Source organism: Lampetra planeri, chromosome 16 (genome assembly GCF_965212315.1).
Source record: "Lampetra planeri chromosome 16, kcLamPlan1.2.h2, whole genome shotgun sequence".
NCBI lineage: Eukaryota > Metazoa > Chordata > Hyperoartia > Petromyzontiformes > Petromyzontidae > Lampetra > Lampetra planeri.
Window position 1 is genome coordinate 808156 of NC_136122.1, and position 21074 is coordinate 829229.

Genomic DNA, 21074 nt, shown 5'->3' on the forward strand with positions numbered 1-21074 from the left:
TGAGCCTGCGTCCAGATCTTTCAAGGATCTGTGAGTTCCTCACAATCCAGTCTGGTTAAACCCAGGATGGATCGTAGACAGGCCATCTTGAATGTTTAAAACCGGCGCAGATGTTCCTTTAAAGGGCTCCACTTTTCACAAGCATCGAGAAGGGAAAGCATTACTGTGGCCGAGAAGACCCGCAACTCATATAAAGTTATAGCCCCGGTTGATTCACACGGTGTTACGCAGCTGATGAAAATATTATTGCACTCAACTTATTTGGTTTGACATCTCCGCTGCCTGTCCAGAGTTGGTCATACGCACACTGCAGAGATACGGAAACTTCTCCACTCTCTGCACAACTGTCCCAAAACTAATCGGGAGTGGTGGGGCTGGAGTGTTTTATGACACAAAATACCCAGGCAGGTGTTTTGTTTATGTGGGGCTAATGGTAAGGCCCCATTTCTTAGTGACACTTTCCAAGTTCAGCAGCCAGTCCCCAACTCCATCTTAGAGTGAGCAGCAATGACCAGATCATTAGCATATGTAACATGGTTGACCATTAGTGAGTAATCCCTTAACCGCATCCAGGAATTGATCAACCTCCTATTGTATATATACCAGATAAACATTCCTCTGTTACAGCCACGGAAAGCTTCTCAAACCACATGTAATTTTTTTTTAAATAATGTAGAAGCCAGATGACATCCCTGTCGAACCCCAGGATGTACAGGGAATGGCACTGATTTCTGACGACGCAGCTTTACCTGGGCCTGCCCAACATCATGAAAGTCTTTAATGATTGAGAGCAGAGGGTCAGAGACCCCAAATGCATGAACGGTAACCCAGAGCCCTGGCCTATTGATTGTATAATAGGCATTTACGTGGTCGATAAAGCAAAAATGTAGGTCCTGTTGAAATTTACTACACCTCTGCTGCAGCAGATGGACAGAAAATGTTATATAGGACAGCCTGAAAAAAATCAGCAGTTCACTTGGGAGATTATCTCTGCCTCGCACTTTTCCTGGTCTCAGACTCTGGATTGCTCTTGAAACTTCCTCAACAGATGGCACATCCGCTAGTCACTCACAGAGGGTGGCTACTTCCTCCAATATTCGCACATTCACATGCACACTCTTAAGAAAAACAAAGACAAAGATCCCCAGTATAGCCTTAACAGACTGTTGGAGCAAATGCTGTTAGCGAGTAGCTATGAAGGCCGGCACGGCTCACGAGGTGGATGGCCAGCACCACGCCCAGCACACACGCTCACACACAAACAATCACGGACACACCCACACAAAACGGCTCAAACGCACACACATATACTCCTGGTCTAGTCACTGCACAATTAGATTGGCATCCTTCAAGAAACACCCCATCATGTCTCATCCATTACATTAATCTGTAGCCATATGAAGTTAAAGGAACAGCCCTGAAATCTGCTTATGCCACTTTTGGAAGGGCCTCCACCTTGCACGAGGCGGGAGCACCCTGTGCTTTAGCACATCACACGCGATCTGTCAATCAACATTGGGGAACCGTGGTGAAAGCAACATATTTTCAGGTAACAAAAAACAACGAAATTCCAGAGGCAAGAAACTTGCACCATTATTTCACTTGCTGTGCCAGGAGATTGAACTGAACCAGCAACTTCTAGATTGCAAGCAAATCCAGCATGTTAACTCACTAGTTATTTAATAAACTACAAAAGTCTATTTTCATTTTACCAGGGAAGGCCCACTGAGCTATACAGCTTTTTTTCAGAAGCGACCTGGCCATAAATGATAGCTCAATGAAGTGGCTTTTCACGTGGAAATTTATAGCAGCCAAATACTCTGAACGCATGTTTTTTAATGTGGAATAAAAAACCAGAGGACCGGGAGAAAAATCGACGCGACCACGGGAAGAACATGCAAACTCCAAATATACAGGTATCAGGGTCAGCATCGAATCCACAACCTCCTGTACACCAGGCGAGGTTGTTAAAATCTCGCCACCGTGGCATTAAACACGCCCACAGTGTGAGCACCAGCACAGTGTTGATGACGCTGTGCTCACCGCTGCTTGACGAACGGGCTGCCGAAGGTGATGTTCTCCTCCACAGTGGCATTGAGGAGCCACGGCTTCTGCGCTGCATACGCGACTGGACCCCTCTTGCGGCTGCCACAATGAGAGGAGCAGATGGAGGGCACGAGAGGCGAACACGAAGGAATTACTGAGCAGTCTAAGGCAATACTATTAAATAGTGTGATTATATATCATTGTATATATGCAGGACAATTATATGCTGTGTGTATATATTTATCACTCGACACTTAAAAATGCTGTGCATTTATTTTATGAAGTAAAACATTAAATTGATGTTTTAATCCAAATAAAGCAGACTTAAGCCAAGAGAAGTCAATTGTTAAGTGAGCATATACAGTGAGGGGAAAAAGTATTTGATCCCCTGCTGATTTTGTACGTTTGCCCACTGACAAAGAAATGATCAGTCTATAATTTTAAGGGTAGGTTTATTTGAACAGTGAGAGACAGAATAACAACAAAATCCAGAAAAACGCATGTCAAAAATTTTATAAATTGATTTGCATTTTAATGAGGAAAATAAGTATTTGACCCCTCTGCAAAACATGACTTAGTACTTTGTGGTAAAACCCTTGTTGGCAATCACAGAGGTCAGACGTTTCTTGTAGTTGGCCACCAGATTTGCACACATCTCAGGATGGATTTGTCCCACTCCTCTTTGCAGATCTTCTCCAAGTCATTAAGGTTTCGAGGCTGACGTTTAGCAACTCGAACCTTCAACTCCCTCCACAGATTTTCTATGGGATGAAGGTCTGGAGACTGGCTAGGCCACTCCAAGACCTTAATGTGCTTCTTCTTGAGTCACTCTTTGTTGCCTTGGCCATGTGTTTTGGGTCATTGTCATGCTGGAATACCCATCCACGACCCATTTTCAATGCCCTGGCTGAGGGAAGGAGGTTCTCACCCAAAATTTGACGGTACATGGCCCCGTCCATTGTCCCTTTGATGCGGTGAAGTTGTCCTGTCCCCTTAGCAGAAAAACACACCCAAAGCATAATGTTTCCACCTCCATGTTTGACGGTGGGGATGGTGTTCTTGGGGTCATAGGCAGCATTCCTCCTCCTCCAAACACGGCGAGTTGAGTTGATGCCAAAGAGCTCCATTTTGGTCTCATCTGACCACAACACTTTCACCCAGTTGTCCTCTGAATCATTCAGATGTTCATTGGCAAACTTCAGACGGGCATGTATATGTGCTTTCTTGAGTAGGGGGACCTTGCGGGCGTTGCAGGATTTTAGTCCTTCACGGCGTAGTGTGTTACCAACTGTTTTCTTGGTGACTATGGTCCCAACTGCCTTGAGATCATTGACAAGATCCTCCCGTGTAGTTCTGGGCTGATTCCTCACCGTTCTCATGATCATTGCAACTGCACGAGGTGAGATCTTGCATGGAGCCCCAGGCTGAGGGAGATTGACAGTTCTTTTAGTGTTTCTTTCATTTGCGAATAATCGCATCAACTGTTATCACCTTCTCACCAAGCTGCTTGGCGATGGTCTTGTAGCCCATTCCAGCCTTGTGTAGGTCTACAATCTTGTCCCTGACATCCTTGGAGAGCTCTTTGGTCTTGGCCATGGTGGAGAGTTTGTAATCTGATTGATTGATTGCTTCTGTTAACAGATTAGGAGCACTCCCTTTAAGAGTGTGCTCCTAATCTCAGCTCTTTACCTGAATAAAAGACACCTGGGAGCCAGAAATCTTTCTAATTGAGAGGGGGTCAAATACTTATTTCCCTCATTAAAATGCAAATCAATTTATACAATTTTTGACATGCGTTTTTCTGGATTTTTTTGATGTTATTCTGTCTCTCACTGTTCAAATAAACCTACCATTAAAATTATAGACTGATCATTTCTTTGTTAGTGGGCAAACGTACACAATCAGCAGGGAATCAAATACTTGTTTCCCTCACTGTATGTGAACTTGCTTGTGTATATACCGCAGTGTATAAACTATAGTGTCTGGTCCGTCTCCTTAAAGTGTCTCCAACGTCAACCAGGGACTTGGGGAGGTGCCTGCCTCAGCTGCTGGTCACTTTGAGCCCGTGGAGGAAATTCCACATTCCCATGGCGAGAGCTAGCCTCTCTGCATGGCCACTATTGAATTACCCAAAGAGTGGCAACCAATGTTATTAATTCCCCAGGGTTGACCAAGTTGACCCTGTAATTTTATGCTCACAACATTCCCACTAAGACGAGAACTCTGAGACAGCACCGCCAGCAGCCAGCATGCCGTGTAAAAGGCAAAGGTGCAGACCTGTATTCTCTTGCTCATGCCACTGCTGGCGGAAGGGCCTATCACTCAGGGTGAACTTTAGATTAACCATCTGTATGGTATATAATGGCCTACTCTTCCATTGCTGGCCAGACGTCTTTGGGCAAAGCGTGAGTTTTCCCCACCACACAGAACTTTTCTATTAAGTAACTGGTGCACCCATTTATACTGCTAGGTGGACAGAGTTTGGAGAGATTTAAGAGACTTGCTAATTGTTCCAACTGCTGCGCTGGGAGAATGGACCAAACCGGCGACCCTCTGGATTGCAAGTCCGGCGTGTTAATAACCATTACACTATGGCAATCAATATTTGCCCAGGTGCATCATGATATCCAACTGTTCAATATTCTACCTTTCCATAAGTAGTGGTGTAGTTGTTTAGAGTGTGGAGGTTCCCTTACCCAGGCAAATGCATTTATGACTGGCCAATAACTGTCAGTAGAAATCTGATGCCTGTGTAGGGGTGTTAGAGAGAGAGCCGTTATGCATGGCAGCTTATGGGAAACAAACACAGTGGGCGGGGCTACGTGAGTGCACGGGGGGGGGGGGGTGCTCTCAACGACGTCCGCACCAGGCAGCCCGGGGCCCCACCCCTCAGCGGGGGTGGAGTATAAAGGGGGATGTGTCAGAGGGCTCGGGGCAGAATGTTAAAGCTAAACCAGTGAAGACCGAAGATCGTCTAGCTAGAGCCCTGGACTCCCCTGGGACGCCGCCCTTGTCAGGGCCGCGCAGGACCGAGCCAGCGGCGTGGTCCCGAGAACCAGAGCTAGTGCTCTGGGACTCCGGGTACCGTAGCCCGACTTACCAGTGTCGGGCCAGACAGCCTCCCCTAGCCCGTTAGTGGAGGACTAGGAGGTAGGTCAGAGATAGCTAGCAGTGTATTCCCAGCTAGCCGGGTGAGGGGGCCGATACCCCCTCTAGTATTGTATGTCCACAGTTGTGACTACTTGTACGGAATAAATACGTGTGCCTCACCAACGGTGTCCAAGAGTCATCAACGGTACTTCATCTGGTGTCAGAACAACTATGAACATGGACACGCGCCGGACAGCTCGAGCCGGAGTACCGCAGGTGGAGGACACCGCTGAAATTGTCGAGCCCGAGACGGCTCAACAAGACATCGTGCAGCCGGGGCCGGACGCATTCTTACCGGGGCATCAGGATGAAGAGGAGCCGCCATCAGAAGGGCTGAGGCTGGCTCACGCGAGGCTGGCGGAGCTGCTTTACGCTGCTGCCGCCACACTCGAACACATCACGTGGCTGGGGGCTGGTGGACCACCACGGGGCGAGGAGAACCGACGTCCGATGCGCCTTCCCGCCATCTCAACGGATTCAAACTTTGAATCTCCCGCCATCGCCGCAGCAGCTGCTGAGGGCGTGGCCGGCCTGAACCTCGGCTCCAACATCGCTCTCGCTGGGGCTGCCGCGTCACCGCCAGCGGAGGGAGCGTCATCACGGCTGCGACAGGCGATACCATCTGCCGTTCGCGCCGAAGCGCAGCCGAGTTACGGGGACAGCAGCCTGCGAGCTTCCATGGCGACCGCTGCGCTGCACCAACGGCTGCCTCCGCTCAAAGAGTTTGTTGGCGCGGAGGGCGACTGGGGCGGCTTCCAGTGACGCTTCCTCGCCCACTAAGAAATGGCACGGTGGTCGGATGCTGAGGCTCTCTGCGCGCTGCCGGCGCTCCTCGACAGCGACGCACTCGCCGCCCTTACATCGGCGCCGAGGGAGAAGCGCTCCACGCTACAGATGGCGCTGCAGTTGCTGGCCGGGGTCTACGGACCTTCAGCGTAATGCAGGCAGCAGTTTTACGATCGCCAGCGGGGTGCAAAGGAGTCGCCGCTGGCATACAGGACGAGTCTCCTGGCACTGGCGAAGACGGCCTTCCCTCGAATGGACGACGACGGCGTGGACGCCATGGTCACAGAAAAAATCCTCCTGCTGGCAGACGACCTGGACATCGCCGTCGTTGCACAGGAGGACACGGAGATGAGTTCCCTCCAGGCTGCGCGGCTCCTCCACGCCAACCTGCTGTCACAGCGTCGGAAAGCCAGCAGGGCGTGCGGTGGCTGCAGCCACCCTCCCGGCGGAGGAGGTTTACGCCATCGACCGTCGACGGCAGCAGGGGACGGGAGCACGGTCGGGCCGGGATGGGTCGAGCCGCTTCGACCGTCCGTCATCGCCGCCGGCACTCCCGCGTTGCTTCAACTGCGGCGTCCGGGGCCATGTCGCCTCGGGGTGCCGCTCTCCTCGGCAGCGCGGGACGATGCCTCGACAGGACGCCGGCCCTCCTCCTCCCAAGCTCCATCAACATAATCCGGCGAGTCGCGGCACCCCTCATGTTTGGCCCAAGCACACACTCGTCACACACTCGCACACCGCAACGAACGGGGGGGCCGACATTGCGCTGCGACGGGCCAACACGCACCACTATGGGGACTCAAATCGAACCCAGGCAGTGGTCCATGTTGGCCCATCGCGTTGTGGCCGCGTCGTCGGGGTCGTCGGCCGTGGTGGGACACATTGACGGGGTGGAGGTACGCATCCTGGTCGATACGGGGGCATCGGCGACCATCATTTCCGAACTCATTTACAATATTCTACCTGTCCAGAGCCGTCCTTTACTGCCGGTTAACGTCCCATTCTATGCTGCTAACGGGGGCTCTCTTGGCATCATTGGACAGATTCGAGCGCAAATTTGTATCGGGGATATCAAATTGTCGGGCCCGATTTTTGTTTCCTCCTCGCTGGCGGTTCCGTGCCTGCTGGGGACGGACTTCTTGGGCAAAATGCTGATTCGTATTTTAATAGACCAGGGATGCATTGAGCTCCCGTCGGGAGGACGCATGGCGTTCCTGCCTTCCCCTACTGCGGCTCGGACGGCGTTCGTAACAGTACCAGCGTTCGTCGTTAAAATAGTTCGTGTGCCGCCGGGAGCTCAAATGTTGATGCCTCTAAAACTTCGTCGGCCCTTCGCTGAGGGCATTGGGGACCAGGGAATTCTGCTGGGACCATCTAGGGCCGGGGTTAGTGGACCTCATTTGATTCCGGCCCAGACCGTCGTAAGAGGGGACGGGGACCCTTTCATCGCGGTCCTCAATGTGGGGTCGCAGACAGTGGTAGTTCCTCAAGGGACGGTGCTTGCTCACGCGACGCCGGTGCCCTGCGAGGAACCTGTTGCGAATCACGTCGGCACTGCTCCCCGGCCGCACCCACATTCGGACAGCGATGGAGGGTGGCTCGATGCGCTTTGTGCGGGATCGACGGACCTGTCAAATTCAGAGCGCCAACAGCTTAGAACGCTACTGCGGGAATTTTCCGACGTTTTCAGTCGGGACAAATACGATTTGGGTTGCACTCATCTGCTGCGTCACCATATTGACACGGGTGACAGCGCGCCAATACGCCAGAATCCGTTTCGGTTAAGTCCCGCCGAAAAGGACCATGTCAAATCGGCTATTGATGACATGTTAGCCGCCGACATCATTTCTCCTTCCACCAGCCCTTGGGGAGCACCGATCGTCCTGGTTATAAAGCAGGACGGCTCGTTGCGGTTTTGCGTTGATTTTCGGCGCCTTAACAAAATTTCGGTTGCCGACGCATACCCGCTCCCACGGATGGACGAATCGCTGGACGCCTTGGCGGGAGCGCGATTCTTCTCCACACTGGATTTACTTTCGGGATTCTGGCAGCTTCCTCTGGACGATGATTCAAAGCCTAAAACTGATTTCCGTACACCGCACGGCCTGTTCCAATTCAACCGGTTGCCGATGGGCTTACACTCAGCGCCGGCAACTTTCCAGCGTTTGATGGAATTGGTTTTGGCTGGATTGCAATGGGAGTCGTGCCTGATTTATTTGGATGACGTTATCGTCTTTAGTAAAACTTTTGACGAACATCTCCAGAGGTTGCGGGCGGTTTTCCTAAAGATGCGGGCTGCTAATTTTAAATTCAAACCCCAAAAATGTCATTTGTTACGCGATTCGGTGCGTTATTTGGGGCACATCGTGGGGCGCTCAGGTATTGCTACCGATCCCGCCAAAACGCAGTGTGTCAGCTCCTGGCCGACTCCCACCTTGGTGGGAGAGGTCAGGAGTTTCATTGGCTTCGCGTCGTATTACCGACGGTTCGTCGCTGATTTTGCGACGATTGCCAAACCCCTACACGCTTTAACATCAAAAGGGGTTCGGTTCCACTGGGGTCAGGAGGACGAGGTTGCTTTCTGCTCCCTTCGGGACGCCCTGGTAAAAGCTCCTCCCTTGATTTACCCCGATTTTTCGGAACCATTTTTGCTCGACACCGATGCGAGCAACACGGGTATTGGGGGCGTGCTTTCCCAGGTGGTTGACGGCGTGGAACGGGTGGTTGCGTACGGCAGTCGGGTGTTGTCTCCAGCGGAGCAAAGATATTGTGTCACCCGTAGGGAACTGTTGGCAATTGTCTATTTCATCCAACAGTATCGTCCATATCTGTACGGTCGGCATTTCACCGTCCGCACAGATCATGCGGCACTGCAGTACGCCCTGCGAGTTCAACAGCCATCGGGACAATTGTCCCGATGGTTGGAGATCCTCCAGGATTTTGATTTCGAAACCACCTACCGTAAGGGCGTTCGCCACACCAACGCGGACGCTCTGTCGCGCATGCCAACCACCTCCGAATGTGCATGCCTCCTGGGGTCGGGACGTTGCAAGCCAGCAGGGGACATGCCGGTTCCGTTCCTGGCGGCCGCCGCCGATGACGAAACATTGCTTCCAAATTCTATCACACAACAGGGAAAAGATTCCCTGCTGGGTTTGCCTGTTAATGAATGGGGGCGCCTCCAGATGGAGGATACCTCCCTCCTCGCGTCGCGTCGTCGCGCCGGGGAGGCGGGGCGGGGGACGGGTGATGCCGACGCATGGGAAATGCACGCGGGGTTGCTGATGCATTGGGACGGGAAATCCCATCGACACCGGCTGGTGGTCCCTTCTGAGTTACGGGGTAGGGTGGTGTGGGCTGCTCATGAGCGCCTCCTCCACCTGGGTACCCAAAAGACCCTCGCCTTGCTCCAGCTTGATTTTTTTTGGCCAGGCATGACGAGGGATGTCGCAGATCTGTTGGCATCATGCCCTCGGTGTGCGCAGCGAAAACCACCAGCACGGGAGTCAAACCCGCCTTTGCAGTCTATCAGAGTCTCCAGAGTGAACGAACTTGTCGCGCTGGATATTCTGGGGCCATTTCCCGCCACCCCTAGGGGCAATAGATATTTGTTGACCGGGGTGGAATACTTTACGCGCTGGCCTATGGCCTGGCCCCTGGCCAACCAGTCGGCAGCAGCCATCGTGGAGGCCTTTGTCCAAGGTTACATCATGGACAAAGGTGCTCCGGAGCGGCTGCTGACCGACCAGGGAAAATTTTTTTCCGGCAAACTCCTCCAACAGGTCTGTGAGCTCCTGGGAACGAAAAAAATTCGTACCTCTCCCTATCACCCGCAAACTGACGGGATGGTCGAGCGTCTGCATCGAACCATCACGTCTATGTTGTCGCAGCAGGTTTCGGACTCACAGACCGATTGGGACTTGCAAATTCAAGGGGTCCTGGCAGCATACAGATTGGCCCCCCATGCTGCGACGGGATTTTCACCCTTCTTCCTCATGTATGGCCACGAACCTGACCCACCTGTTCGGGCACAGCTGCAGATCCCCGCGCCGCTGGGAAAAACTAAATTGGCCGACCATGTTAAATTTAACCTTGCGAAATTGACTGAGGCACGGGATGCTGCCATGCTGAATTCCGACAGGCGTCAGAAAGCGAATGAGCGCCTCAGACTGGGTCGCGCGCACGTGCTGCAGTGGAAGCCGGGGGACAGGGCGTGGCTGCACTGTCCCCAGGTACCACTCGCGACCTCAAAACTGGTGCGGCCGTGGCGGGGCCCCGTCGAGGTGGTCGAGGTTTTGCGGCCTCAGTGCGTTCGCATCAAATGGGGGAAGCGCCGGTGGTTTGTGCACCCCTCTAGGCTGAAACCCTTCGTTGCGGTGCGAGGCCCCACTCCACACACGCGTGGCCAAACATGTGGGGGGTCGGCCGACTCAAAGGGTCCGTCTCTAATGCTCTCGCCTGACGTGTTGCCGGCTGTCCCGCCCCCAGGTGCACCAGGAATGACGGGCTCCCGCCCAACAACCCCTACGGGGGATGCCGAGGGTCTCGCGACATCAAGCGCAGACTCACTTCGAAATGGACAGCTGCCACCGGATGGTCCGCCATCCGGGGTTGCCCCGTGTGACGGGCCTGCGGCAAGGACGCGCGCAAGAATGCGCAGACTCTTGTGATGCACAAAAAGAAGAATTTTTTTTTATTTTCACGTGTATGGTTACTGTGCGCTGCGTCGGTGGTGTGCTCCTGGCACATTGTGTTGTGTTGTGTGTGTGTTGGGGGTTCCTTGCGATTTGTATATACGTTGCTTTTACGGAATTCGTATTTATTCGGGGGGGGGGGGGTGCGTCGGGCTGTTTTCCCTTCGGGGTTTTCTGGTTCTTGTTGTTGTTCTCTTCGCGTTATGTTGAAAAATAGTGAGGCACACGCGCGGTCAGGGGGTAAATGCGCTTTTATTGTCGTTTTTTTTTTGTATGTTGGCAGCCGGGACGGCTGCAAGCTATGCGGGGGGGGGGGGGTGATGTAGGGGTGTTAGAGAGAGAGCCGTTATGCATGGCAGCTTATGGGAAACAAACACAGTGGGCGGGGCTACGTGAGTGCACGGGGGGGGTGCTCTCAACGACGTCCGCACCAGGCAGCCCTGGGCCCCACCCCTCAGCGGGGGTGGAGTATAAAGGGGGATGTGTCAGAGGGCTCGGGGCAGAATGTTAAAGCTAAACCAGTGAAGACCGAAGATCGTCTAGCTAGAGCCCTGGACTCCTCTGGGACGCCGCCCTTGTCAGGGCCGCGCAGGACCGAGCCAGCGGCGTGGTCCCAAGAACCAGAGCTAGTGCTCTGGGACTCCGGGTACCGTAGCCCGACTTACCAGTGTCGGGCCAGACAGCCTCCCCTAGCCCGTTAGTGGAGGACTAGGAGGTAGGTCAGAGATAGCTAGCAGTGTATTCCCAGCTAGCCGGGTGAGGGGGCCGATACCCCCTCTAGTATTGTATGTCCACAGTTGTGACTACTTGTACGGAATAAATACGTGTGCCTCACCAACGGTGTCCAAGAGTCATCAAAGGTTCTTCACCTGCAAGCAATCTTCTTCTTCTTTCGTACAGTTGATGTAGATGCAAAGCAACAACTACAATTTCACATTCAGGTGGTCAACCCAGATTACCGCGACAGGAGCCAGCGGAGTGTATCGCTGTGATGTCCCCTTCGTATTTATGGATCGAGCTTTGCGTCGTTATACGTTGTATGGTCTGTTCTGGATGACCAGGGTCCCACACTGGAGAGTTTTAATTTTCCAATTGTGCATCAGGTATCCACATCTGCCATGGGTTGTGCGGATGTGGTTTGGGGCAGACCATGAGCTTTGTGGAAGTCATATCCAGGGATCTTCTTCGTTGGGTCTTTCACAAGGTGTTTGTTTGTGCATTATTTTGAACTACATTCAGCTATCTAAGCTTCATCGATGTTGAACTCGCATTGTTGAAAGGTTAAGCGTATGGGTCCAAAAGGGCTTACGTGACTTCAAGCAATGACAAGGGACGTTATTGAGGTCCTGATGAATGGAGAGGCGACTGTTTTCCTAAAGTCACAAGACTTCCCGGAGGGTTGCAGCATCGTTGCGGATGTGTGGGGGAGAGATGTGGGACAGCACGGGCAGCCAGGGAGTTGTGGTTGACTTGATTTTACTGGCTCTGCAGTGGTTTGCGAACGCTGCCTGACTTGTCTCTGAACACCGAGCTCCACGTCTTTGCGGCCCCGTGCCAGATTAACCCTGGTTGCACTGCTATATTGAATCGGCCCGCTTTAGCATGGTTGGATACGTACGGTGCGAAAAAAGATCAACATACACACACACGCATATTCACCATGCACAGTCAAATATCATTCGGCTGGACAGATGGAGCCACACGGGGGAAGGGACATGACATAATCGACTGGTATCGTCATTTGGGAAAAATTGGGGACAATGTGGGTATACAATGGATATCGCACAGGCTAATGACCATGTACTCTTTGGTTCTTTTGGTAAGGTCTCTCTCTATTTAAGGCCTCGACACAGAGACGTATTTCTGTGTGCCTATGTGTGTGTCTCTCTCTGTTTGTCTCTGTGTGAGTCTCTCTCTGTTTGTGTGTCAGGTCTGTGTGTCTCTGTTTTGTCTCTCTCTCAAATTTAGCAATCTTTGGAAGAACGTAATCAACCAGGTGGGGTGTTGACTGTTTTGTTGGCCGACTCTCTGTTTTGTATTGCATAAAATTTCCAAGTTCACTATGTTTGTTTTCTCATTCATTTGTACCTGATGATGGTTGCTTGTGTTGCAATCGAAACGTCGTATTCTATTATTATTTAATTAGATTTCTTTCTACGTGAATTTTCTGAAAGAACCAAATAGTAATTCCTGCAGTCAAGAAAGCTTCGATTCTTATATAATTAACATGTAGTTCAAAGTCATGCACAGGGACTTGCCCGAAGAGTGCACTTGCTTTTGGCTTGCACTGTGTCAGAGCTATCCCCTGTGGAGGTTGGCAATTAATGGTGTTGGGCTGCCCTCCAATACCACAATGTGGTGGAGCAACCTTCGCTACAATGAGAAGAGTGCCAGGCAGCCAAAGCACAGTGAGATAGCTCTCAACACCTGTGCCAGTGAGCGTTCACTATTTGTGGCCTTATGGTGCCACGAGTCCCAATCACAGGCACTGGAGCCATGCCACCACCACTGACAGATGGTGGCGGCTGCTGCTGCTGTTCTTGCCTGAATACATCCGTCAAAACACTTCATAGCTAGTCAAGCAAATAGCTGCTGATAAGTGATGTTTTTAATAGACCACAGCAACTTCGCTGTATGAAGGCGAAAACTAAACTATTTTTATTTTAGCAGGTAAGGCCCACTGAGCTATACAGCTCTTTTTTCAGAAGCGATTTGGCCACAAATGATAGGTCAACGAAGTGACCTATCATTTATAGCTCAACGAAGTGGCTTATCATCTGCAAATTTATCACAGCCAGATACTCTAAATGCATGTTTCCAAGTGTAGAGGGAAAAACCGGAGGACTGGGAAAAAAATCCACGACCATGGGGAAAACATGCAAACGCCAAATATACAGGCATCAGGGTCAGGATCAAACCCACGACCTCCTGCATACCAGGTGAGGGAGTAAACATCTCGCCACCGTGGCGCCCATATGACCGTGTTTACTCCAACCCCTAGCAGTCGGAAGGGTCGTGGATTCTAGCTGGCTCGAATTACTAAGATTCACATTCTGTTGATTCTTTCATGGCAGAATCCATGCTAGAATCCCGTTAAATAAAAAGGTTTCATCATTTGGAATCACCCACAGAAGAATCACGATTCTTGCGAGAATCAGGAATCTCTAATGCAGTGGTTCTCAAACGGGGGTACGCAGACCCCTGGGGGTATGTGGAAATGTCCCAGGGGGTACGTGACGTGATTTATAAATGTGTGAAATTACATCATACGTGAGAGTCATTGAATAATTCACGAATTAATCTGCCAATATAAAATAACTACGATAAGATGTTAATCCATATTGTAACCTACAACGATATAGAAGACCTTTCCAAACTCATTGATCGTACCAATGTGGTTTCCAAGAGTAACCGGCGAGCGCAAAGCGTCCGTTGAATTTGGTTTATTCGCTTGCAGTTACGAGCTAGTTAGTATAACTCACGAAATGGAAAATTGGTTAAAATATTCATGTTCATTATTCATACATTTATTTCTCAGAACCATGTTGGGTCAGATAAGGGGGGTACTCGGTTGAAACAAAATTCAACAAGGGGTACATGAGCCAAACAAGGTTGAGAACCACTGCTCTAATGGACATGAAGTGACATCGTACCACCCACGTCATGGAAACCTGGGAACAGATTGGGGAAGTTCCAGCATGCCGTGTGAAGTGAGCCCTGGATCAACCACAGGTCTGCTACTCCACACTCCGCATTGGAATAGAATTGCATAACACGACTTTTCATCTGCAATGGATAAAAAAAACATGCCATGGTAGGTAGACATTATGATACTGAAACAAATAGTATTATCTGTGATGCATCTTGTATTCAGTGAGGACAGCAATCATTTTAGACCAATGTTCCTCGGTAAAACCGAGTCATGCTGGGGCCATTCAGAGCCATCCCGGCACAGATTGGGAGGCACCAAATAATCTAGACAAAGATCTCTCGAATAGTCTGCAACAGACTGTTGGGGCAAGTGCTGCTAGCGTGACGCATCTATGAACGTCGATTACCATGGTTGGCTACATACAGTGCGAAAGAAGTTCAGCATGTATACAAATACGAGGAGGTGAGTGGCCAGCACCATGGTCGGCCACCTCTGTCTCCCCAGTGGTGATGTTTACACACAACACCAGGTACTCATTTGAGGCTAAGTAGACCTAGGGGAGGCCAAGGACCGGTTCAAATAATCGTCACTGCTGTTGGCCGTGAGCGGGTATCGAACTCAGGTCCCTGGCTTCGTAGCGCAGTGCACTAACCGCTGTGCCACCGCTCCACCCAACAAAGATATTTACCCACTGCAGAATGAGCAACTCACGATTCACCCTACCTCTGGCCCTGGGCCAGATTCAGACGTCTTCGCGTGAGGCCAGGGTTTCACGGTTTGGTTCTGGCCTGGCATGGCACATAATCCGGTACAAAACCACCCCTATCATGAGGCACCATGGGCTGGCTCAAATGTGCCAGTGGAGGGGTGCGATGACAGAATGTTCGTTTCAGATGAAAATCGATTTGCAATAAATACAAGGTACAAGATATGCAGCGTTGCCCATATTTTTGTTGGTCAAGAAATATGTGCTGATCCTTGGCCTCTGCAACGTTGTGGCTGGATGCTTGTGTAAGTGGGAACTTTTAATGCATCCGATCCATTAGTGGAAGATGCTTCATAGCCAGATCAAGGACACCGTGATGTTGCTCCAGTGTATGGAGTCCCAGGTTCAGTCCCTCCCGAAGAATGACCATTGCTCATCTGCATGAATGGGCAAATGTGTCTCCAAAAACGGGGGCCAAAGACCACCGCAACGATGGACGGACAGAAGAATGGGCATGCACATGCATGTTCTGATGCACAAGCACAGGGTTACGGAGGGTGGAGCTGAAGCGCGGTGGCGGTACCTGTCACTCTCCTCAGAGGAGCCGTCGCAATCCAGGGGGCTGCATGTAACATCCAAGTGCGTGTTAAGGTCAACGCTGCAGTGATGCGCCGATGCAAAAGGCAAGCTTGAGCATGGGCACAACCTGCTGCTGCTACTGCTGCTGCTGCATTCAGAAGCGGAGTATTTGGGCGATTCCCTCTGGGCCCTGCCTCACGTCTCTTCCTTGTGTGGTGTCCAGCGAGGGCACAGCAGAGGGCACGTGGCTCGACCCCAAAGCGACGGCTTTGGTTCTAGCGTAACTTCAACCCTCTTCTCTTATCCAACCCAAACCCATTCCCCCTTTTATCCCTACCCCTCTCAAATTTGGACGACATGTACGTTTATTTAAACAAATTATTTGGTGGTGATGCTGCTGCTGTTGTTTGAATTGGCAGTGGTGCACAAGCATAGCTAACAATACACTCTTCAACACGTTCATCAATACCACTGTGGCCTTAAAGGAAAAGTATATAATATGTATACTGTACTTATACCTTACCCTTTAAGGCTACAGTGTTATTGATGAACATGTTGAGTTTATTGTTAGCAGTGCTTGTGCACCACTGCCAACGAAGCAACAGCAGCAGCATCACCAAATAATGTTTAAATAAACGTAGATATTTAAATAAACGCAGATATATGTAGTATGTCATGTCTAAACTGTGCTTATACTCTTGCTTTAAGGTCGCTGTGATATTGATGAATGTTGTCAAATAAATGCTGTTAAAAGCTACTCTTTGTGTCGAGTTTTGTTTTGATATTTTTACTTCGAAAGCCTTGCATCTTTAGAAAGGCCCATCGCTTCATTTCAATTAACTTGACAATTGCAACTTTGTGTAGGAATTACACAATTGTCTGTGGGTATGTGCATGCCCGTACGAAAATTGAGTCAAACTTTTTTTGGATAATTTCTGTTTCATATTGGGTGCACCGACATCTTGAGAATCTATCTCAACACCACCCAGTGCCACCCGCTGCTGCTATCGCCACTTGGTTTCCAGTTTATTTTGTCTAACCAGGTGAGACCAGGATCGTATAATTTGCAAGAGTGACCTGGGGCCTTAGTTTGTCAGTAAGAGGCAATCATTACTGTGCATCATCCCAATTAAGTAATTGCTTGGTAATTTGATTAATTGGCAAATTTAGGCCCTGATTCCAGTACACAATGGCCTACCCTTGCAAATGACGTCAGGGGATCTTTAACGTCGACTGTGAAGCAGCCAGTGTGTAGCATTACTATGGATTTATTTTTATTTTACCAGGTAAGGCCCACTGAGTTATATATGTCTCTTTTTCAGAAGTGACCTGGCCACACATGATAGGTCAACGAAGTGACCTATCATTTATAGCAGGCAAATACTCTAAACGCACGTTGATTCTAAATGTGGAAGGAAAAACTGGAGAACCCAGAAAAAAATCCACGCAACCACGGGGAGAGAGAGACGCAAATTCCAAATATACAGCAGGCGCCAGGGTCGGGATCAAACCCACTACCTCCTGCATACCAGATAAGGTAGTTAACATCTCGGCACCATGGCACCCCTAATAATCAGGGCAGCCGTTTGATTTGAACCGTGAACCTCTCCAACGTGGCCAACACACTACGGGTGGGCCGTGTCACTGCCCTTGACACTGCCAAGCGTAGCGGTAGCGCACTGCACTCTGAATACAGCGTCCTGAGTTCAATCTCCGGCTATGGCTAACATCAGTTGCGAGTAACATCTGAACTGCACTCACTCCCCCCACTCTCCATAACGACACCAATTCACTCCGACCAGTTTGATGAAGCATGATGAAACAACCCACGTGACTGTAACGGTGCAGGGAAGCCTTCAGCGGTGAAATGAGAACAAGAAGAAAAATATTAATTAATTAATGAAAGTATATATTACTTAACACTAAAAATTGTCGTCAAAATATATTTCACGAGCTTGAATTTTCTGATCTTATCTCTGCTAGTTTAACACGTAGGCTTTCGTGACCAATATTGTCCATAATACAGGATTTTTGGGTTAGATCGCGTAAATATAAATGTGTCATTAAACCCGCCACCACCCGACATAGCCAATTAGTAAGGTTTGTCATGTAAACAGAACATGCCAATTCGTTACTAGTACAGCACACCGGTGTGTTGGAGACTAAATCCACAACATTTACAATCTAAGTACGACGTTTCGCCAGTAATTACAACTAGCATCATCATCCGTAATTACTGGCGAAACGTCGTACTCAGATTGTAAATGTTATGGATTTACTCTCCAACACACCGGTGTGCTGTACTAGTAACGAATTGGCATGTTCTGTTTACGTGACAAACCTTACTAATTTGCTGTGTCGGGTGGTGCCAGGTTTAACGACTTATCTCTGCTGCTTCCAGGGCGTTCGGGCTGGAAGTCTCGTGACAAAATGGAGCGCTATAGCTAGGCCTCGGCACGATAAGGTAATTTACCCTTTTTACCGGGTAAAAGGGTAAAGGTAAAGGTGTCGACATGCCAAGGGGTAAGGTAAAGGGTAGGGTAAAGGTAGCTCGGAAGAATTACCCGGTAGGGTAAAAGTAGCGCGAAGTATTACCCGGTAAATACGATAACTTGTTTACCGCTAGAAGCTCCGTGGTGCAGTCCGTGGCCTCCATTTAATAAGGAATATAAAAAAAACTTTTTAAAAACACGCTTTTATTTAATGTATGGGTAATGGCAGAACTACACGACTCCAAGAAGTGGCCCGAAGCTTGCCATAACGAAAGGGACTGTGGCCAATTACAGCCAACGTTAGTTGAGCGTGGAAAATTAGACCCAAGCCGAAACATAACATAAAAATTAATGTTTAAATATATATTTTATGATAGAATATCGTATTGTCATCAGTATGACATAAGTAGACCAAGTTTGCAGTCGATACCATATTGGGAAGTGGGTTAAAATTGAGTTACAAGATTTGAGGATACAACAACGACAACAATGACAACGACAACAACAGGCGTGTAAAATTGGAATCATCGAGTGTATTCTATATGACTAAAGCGCTCTACCTAGCATTTACCATTAGAAACCTTTTTCATGTTTAGTTCCCTAGTAATTACCCTGTAATCGGGTAATTTGTATGGGGTAAGGGTAGAAGGTAGGGTAAAAGGTAGGCTCGTTGCTTTTTACCTTTTACCTTACCTGCTAAAGGGTAAAAGGTAGGGTAGAGTGATTGTATTGTGGTAAGGTAAAAGGTAGGGTAAAGGTAGGCTCGTTGTTTTTACCTTTTAACTTTTACCTTACCTTGCCGAGGCCTAGCTACAGCCCAGTATCAGTGAGTGCACAGTAGGTAGACGCGGTGTGAGCTGTGCAATGTGTGCGGTTATGTTTGCAGTACCTCCTTCGCCCATCTGGTGTGGAAGGACTCCCCACCCGACTAAAAAAGCAGAAACAACACAGCATTACAAGACGTGCCCACATCACAGCCTTGGGTGTGGTCAGCTGCTGTTACATGGGAATTGTATTCCAAATGCAGAAGACGTGTAAACTGGACACTACTCCATCCCTCTGTAGCCACTGGCGCGTCCTTGCGATCACCTGTTCCAGTTGACGGCTCCTGACATGGTCTGCATCTCACCAAGGGTGGCCAGCAGCAGTGACGACTTCCCACATCCAACCTGGCCCACGATCATCGTCATCTGCCCTGGGGATGAGTGGTGTAGGCGGAGTGGCAGAGAGATTGGAGTAGTGGTGGTGAGGGGGGGGGTAATAGGTAGGGATGAGTCCGCCAGGTCAGGTGGTGGAGAGAGTGGTGTAGTGCTTGTCAGGGCGGGGAGGGGTGTGGTGAAGTTCTCAGTTGATAGATGATAAGCGTGTTTGGAGGATGGAAAAAATGGAAGAGGAATTTAAAACGTTGAAAGGAAAGATGTGGAACAGACGGGGAAGAGGTGGGTGGTGGAGGACAGGAATCTGTAAACAGATGTTAAGATGAAGAGTGGATGTGCGAGGGAAGCAACAGTAGCTAGGAATAATGTGAGCGAACAGCCTTCGCACATCCACTATTATGTGAAGGAATAAACGGAAGGAAAAGCTGAACTGAAAAAAATAGATTGTGTTGTTGTAGTAACAAAAATCATATCATAATTATCATGCTGTCACTGAGGACTCGTACAAGACCTTCATATTGCTCTGCTGGAAAATATAGTTTACCAATAGGCACCTGCGCAGATTTAAAAGGACTTCAGTGGCATTGCCCGAGCCCTCTCTACGTCCTCCAGAAAATAGCAGTGACAAATACTGCGCGTAAACTCGGTGATTTATAAAACTCCACCGAACTGTCATGATGTAGTTTTTTTACGACGGGCGATTAATAAGAAAGGGCAAAGGAGCAGGGTTCTGCTCATACCGTGAGGTACTTGGATGTTGATGTTGGAGAGAGTTGGGATGCCGCTGCCGGTCCAGTTGAAAACCCCACTGGTTACCTTGCGACCAGACACCATTACAAGGGCACAGACATGTTTGTTAAGTGTGGTGATAATTTAAAATGCTTTCATAGCAACAATAATAATTTTCTGCCCTTTGACAATCCATTACTGGGTGAAGGCCTCCCCGTGCTGCTTTGTCAGTCATGGGGGTTTGTTTTGGCCAAAGATAACCATGCTGGCCACGTCTCATACATTAGTGGTGAAACGTGCATTACAGCAGCCATTTCACTTTCACCGCCAATATTATTTGAACTAAATTCAAAGGGTTTTTTTTTATCAAAAAGCCCTGCACATTCGCAATTTCCATGTTTTATGAAATCACCTTAAAAAATATTTATAATTGTATATATAAAACAGAAAATTTAGACAAACCCTTAACTACTATTTTAACTCAAGCTGGGACAACCAGGAGACTGAGGTAAAACATCGACTACCTGATTATTTTTATATTATTAACGACGATTTTTATATTATTGACGACTATTTTCATAGTCCATTATACAGGCTCCTTTCAAAATAGCGGCCTCCCCCCAAATCCAGCCTCTCTGAAGGGAGGAATCCGCCCAACAGCCACCCCGAGCATGACGTGGCCTATGATGTCACCAAGCCCTGCCCCTCACCTCCCGTCCAATGGCACGCAGGGGTGAAAGGGGCGAGGGATTTTTGTTCCAATTTTCTGTCACCCGATCAATGGAGAAATTGGACCGATAACCAATAGTGGTGATCGATCACAGCAATTTAAAATGGGATAGGCGAGGTCTACTACCGCCCCACGGCACCTGCAGACGTATCTAGCGTCATGCACGGCTCAGGCTGAGGCGGGCAGCACATAACCACGTGGGAGAGTGTAACTCTCACCCACCACCCCCCTCCCTCTTTGCCCCCCATTGCTTTGATGGTTACAATTCAATCGAAGAATGCATCGTATTTGTTTAAATGTCATCTTACAATGTTTGTAATAATTGTCTTTTTTCTACTCATCTGTACAGTTTG

At 49.5% G+C, this 21074-nt stretch overlaps 1 protein-coding gene across 3 annotated transcripts in view; it reads right to left on the reverse strand.

The window, feature by feature from the left end:
- Window positions 1–21074, reverse strand: part of LOC144722898 (ATP-binding cassette sub-family C member 8-like) — a 117534-nt gene that overhangs the window by 36666 nt on the left and 59794 nt on the right. For all 3 annotated transcript variants that reach the window (XM_078601303.1, XM_078601305.1, XM_078601304.1), the window contains 4 exons: window positions 20003–20078; window positions 19195–19300; window positions 18995–19033; window positions 2044–2145 (listed from right to left, as the gene is read on the reverse strand). In XM_078601303.1, coding sequence (XP_078457429.1) covers window positions 2044–2145; window positions 18995–19033; window positions 19195–19300; window positions 20003–20078 — 323 coding nt within the window. The remainder of the gene's footprint in view (window positions 1–2043; window positions 2146–18994; window positions 19034–19194; window positions 19301–20002; window positions 20079–21074) is intronic.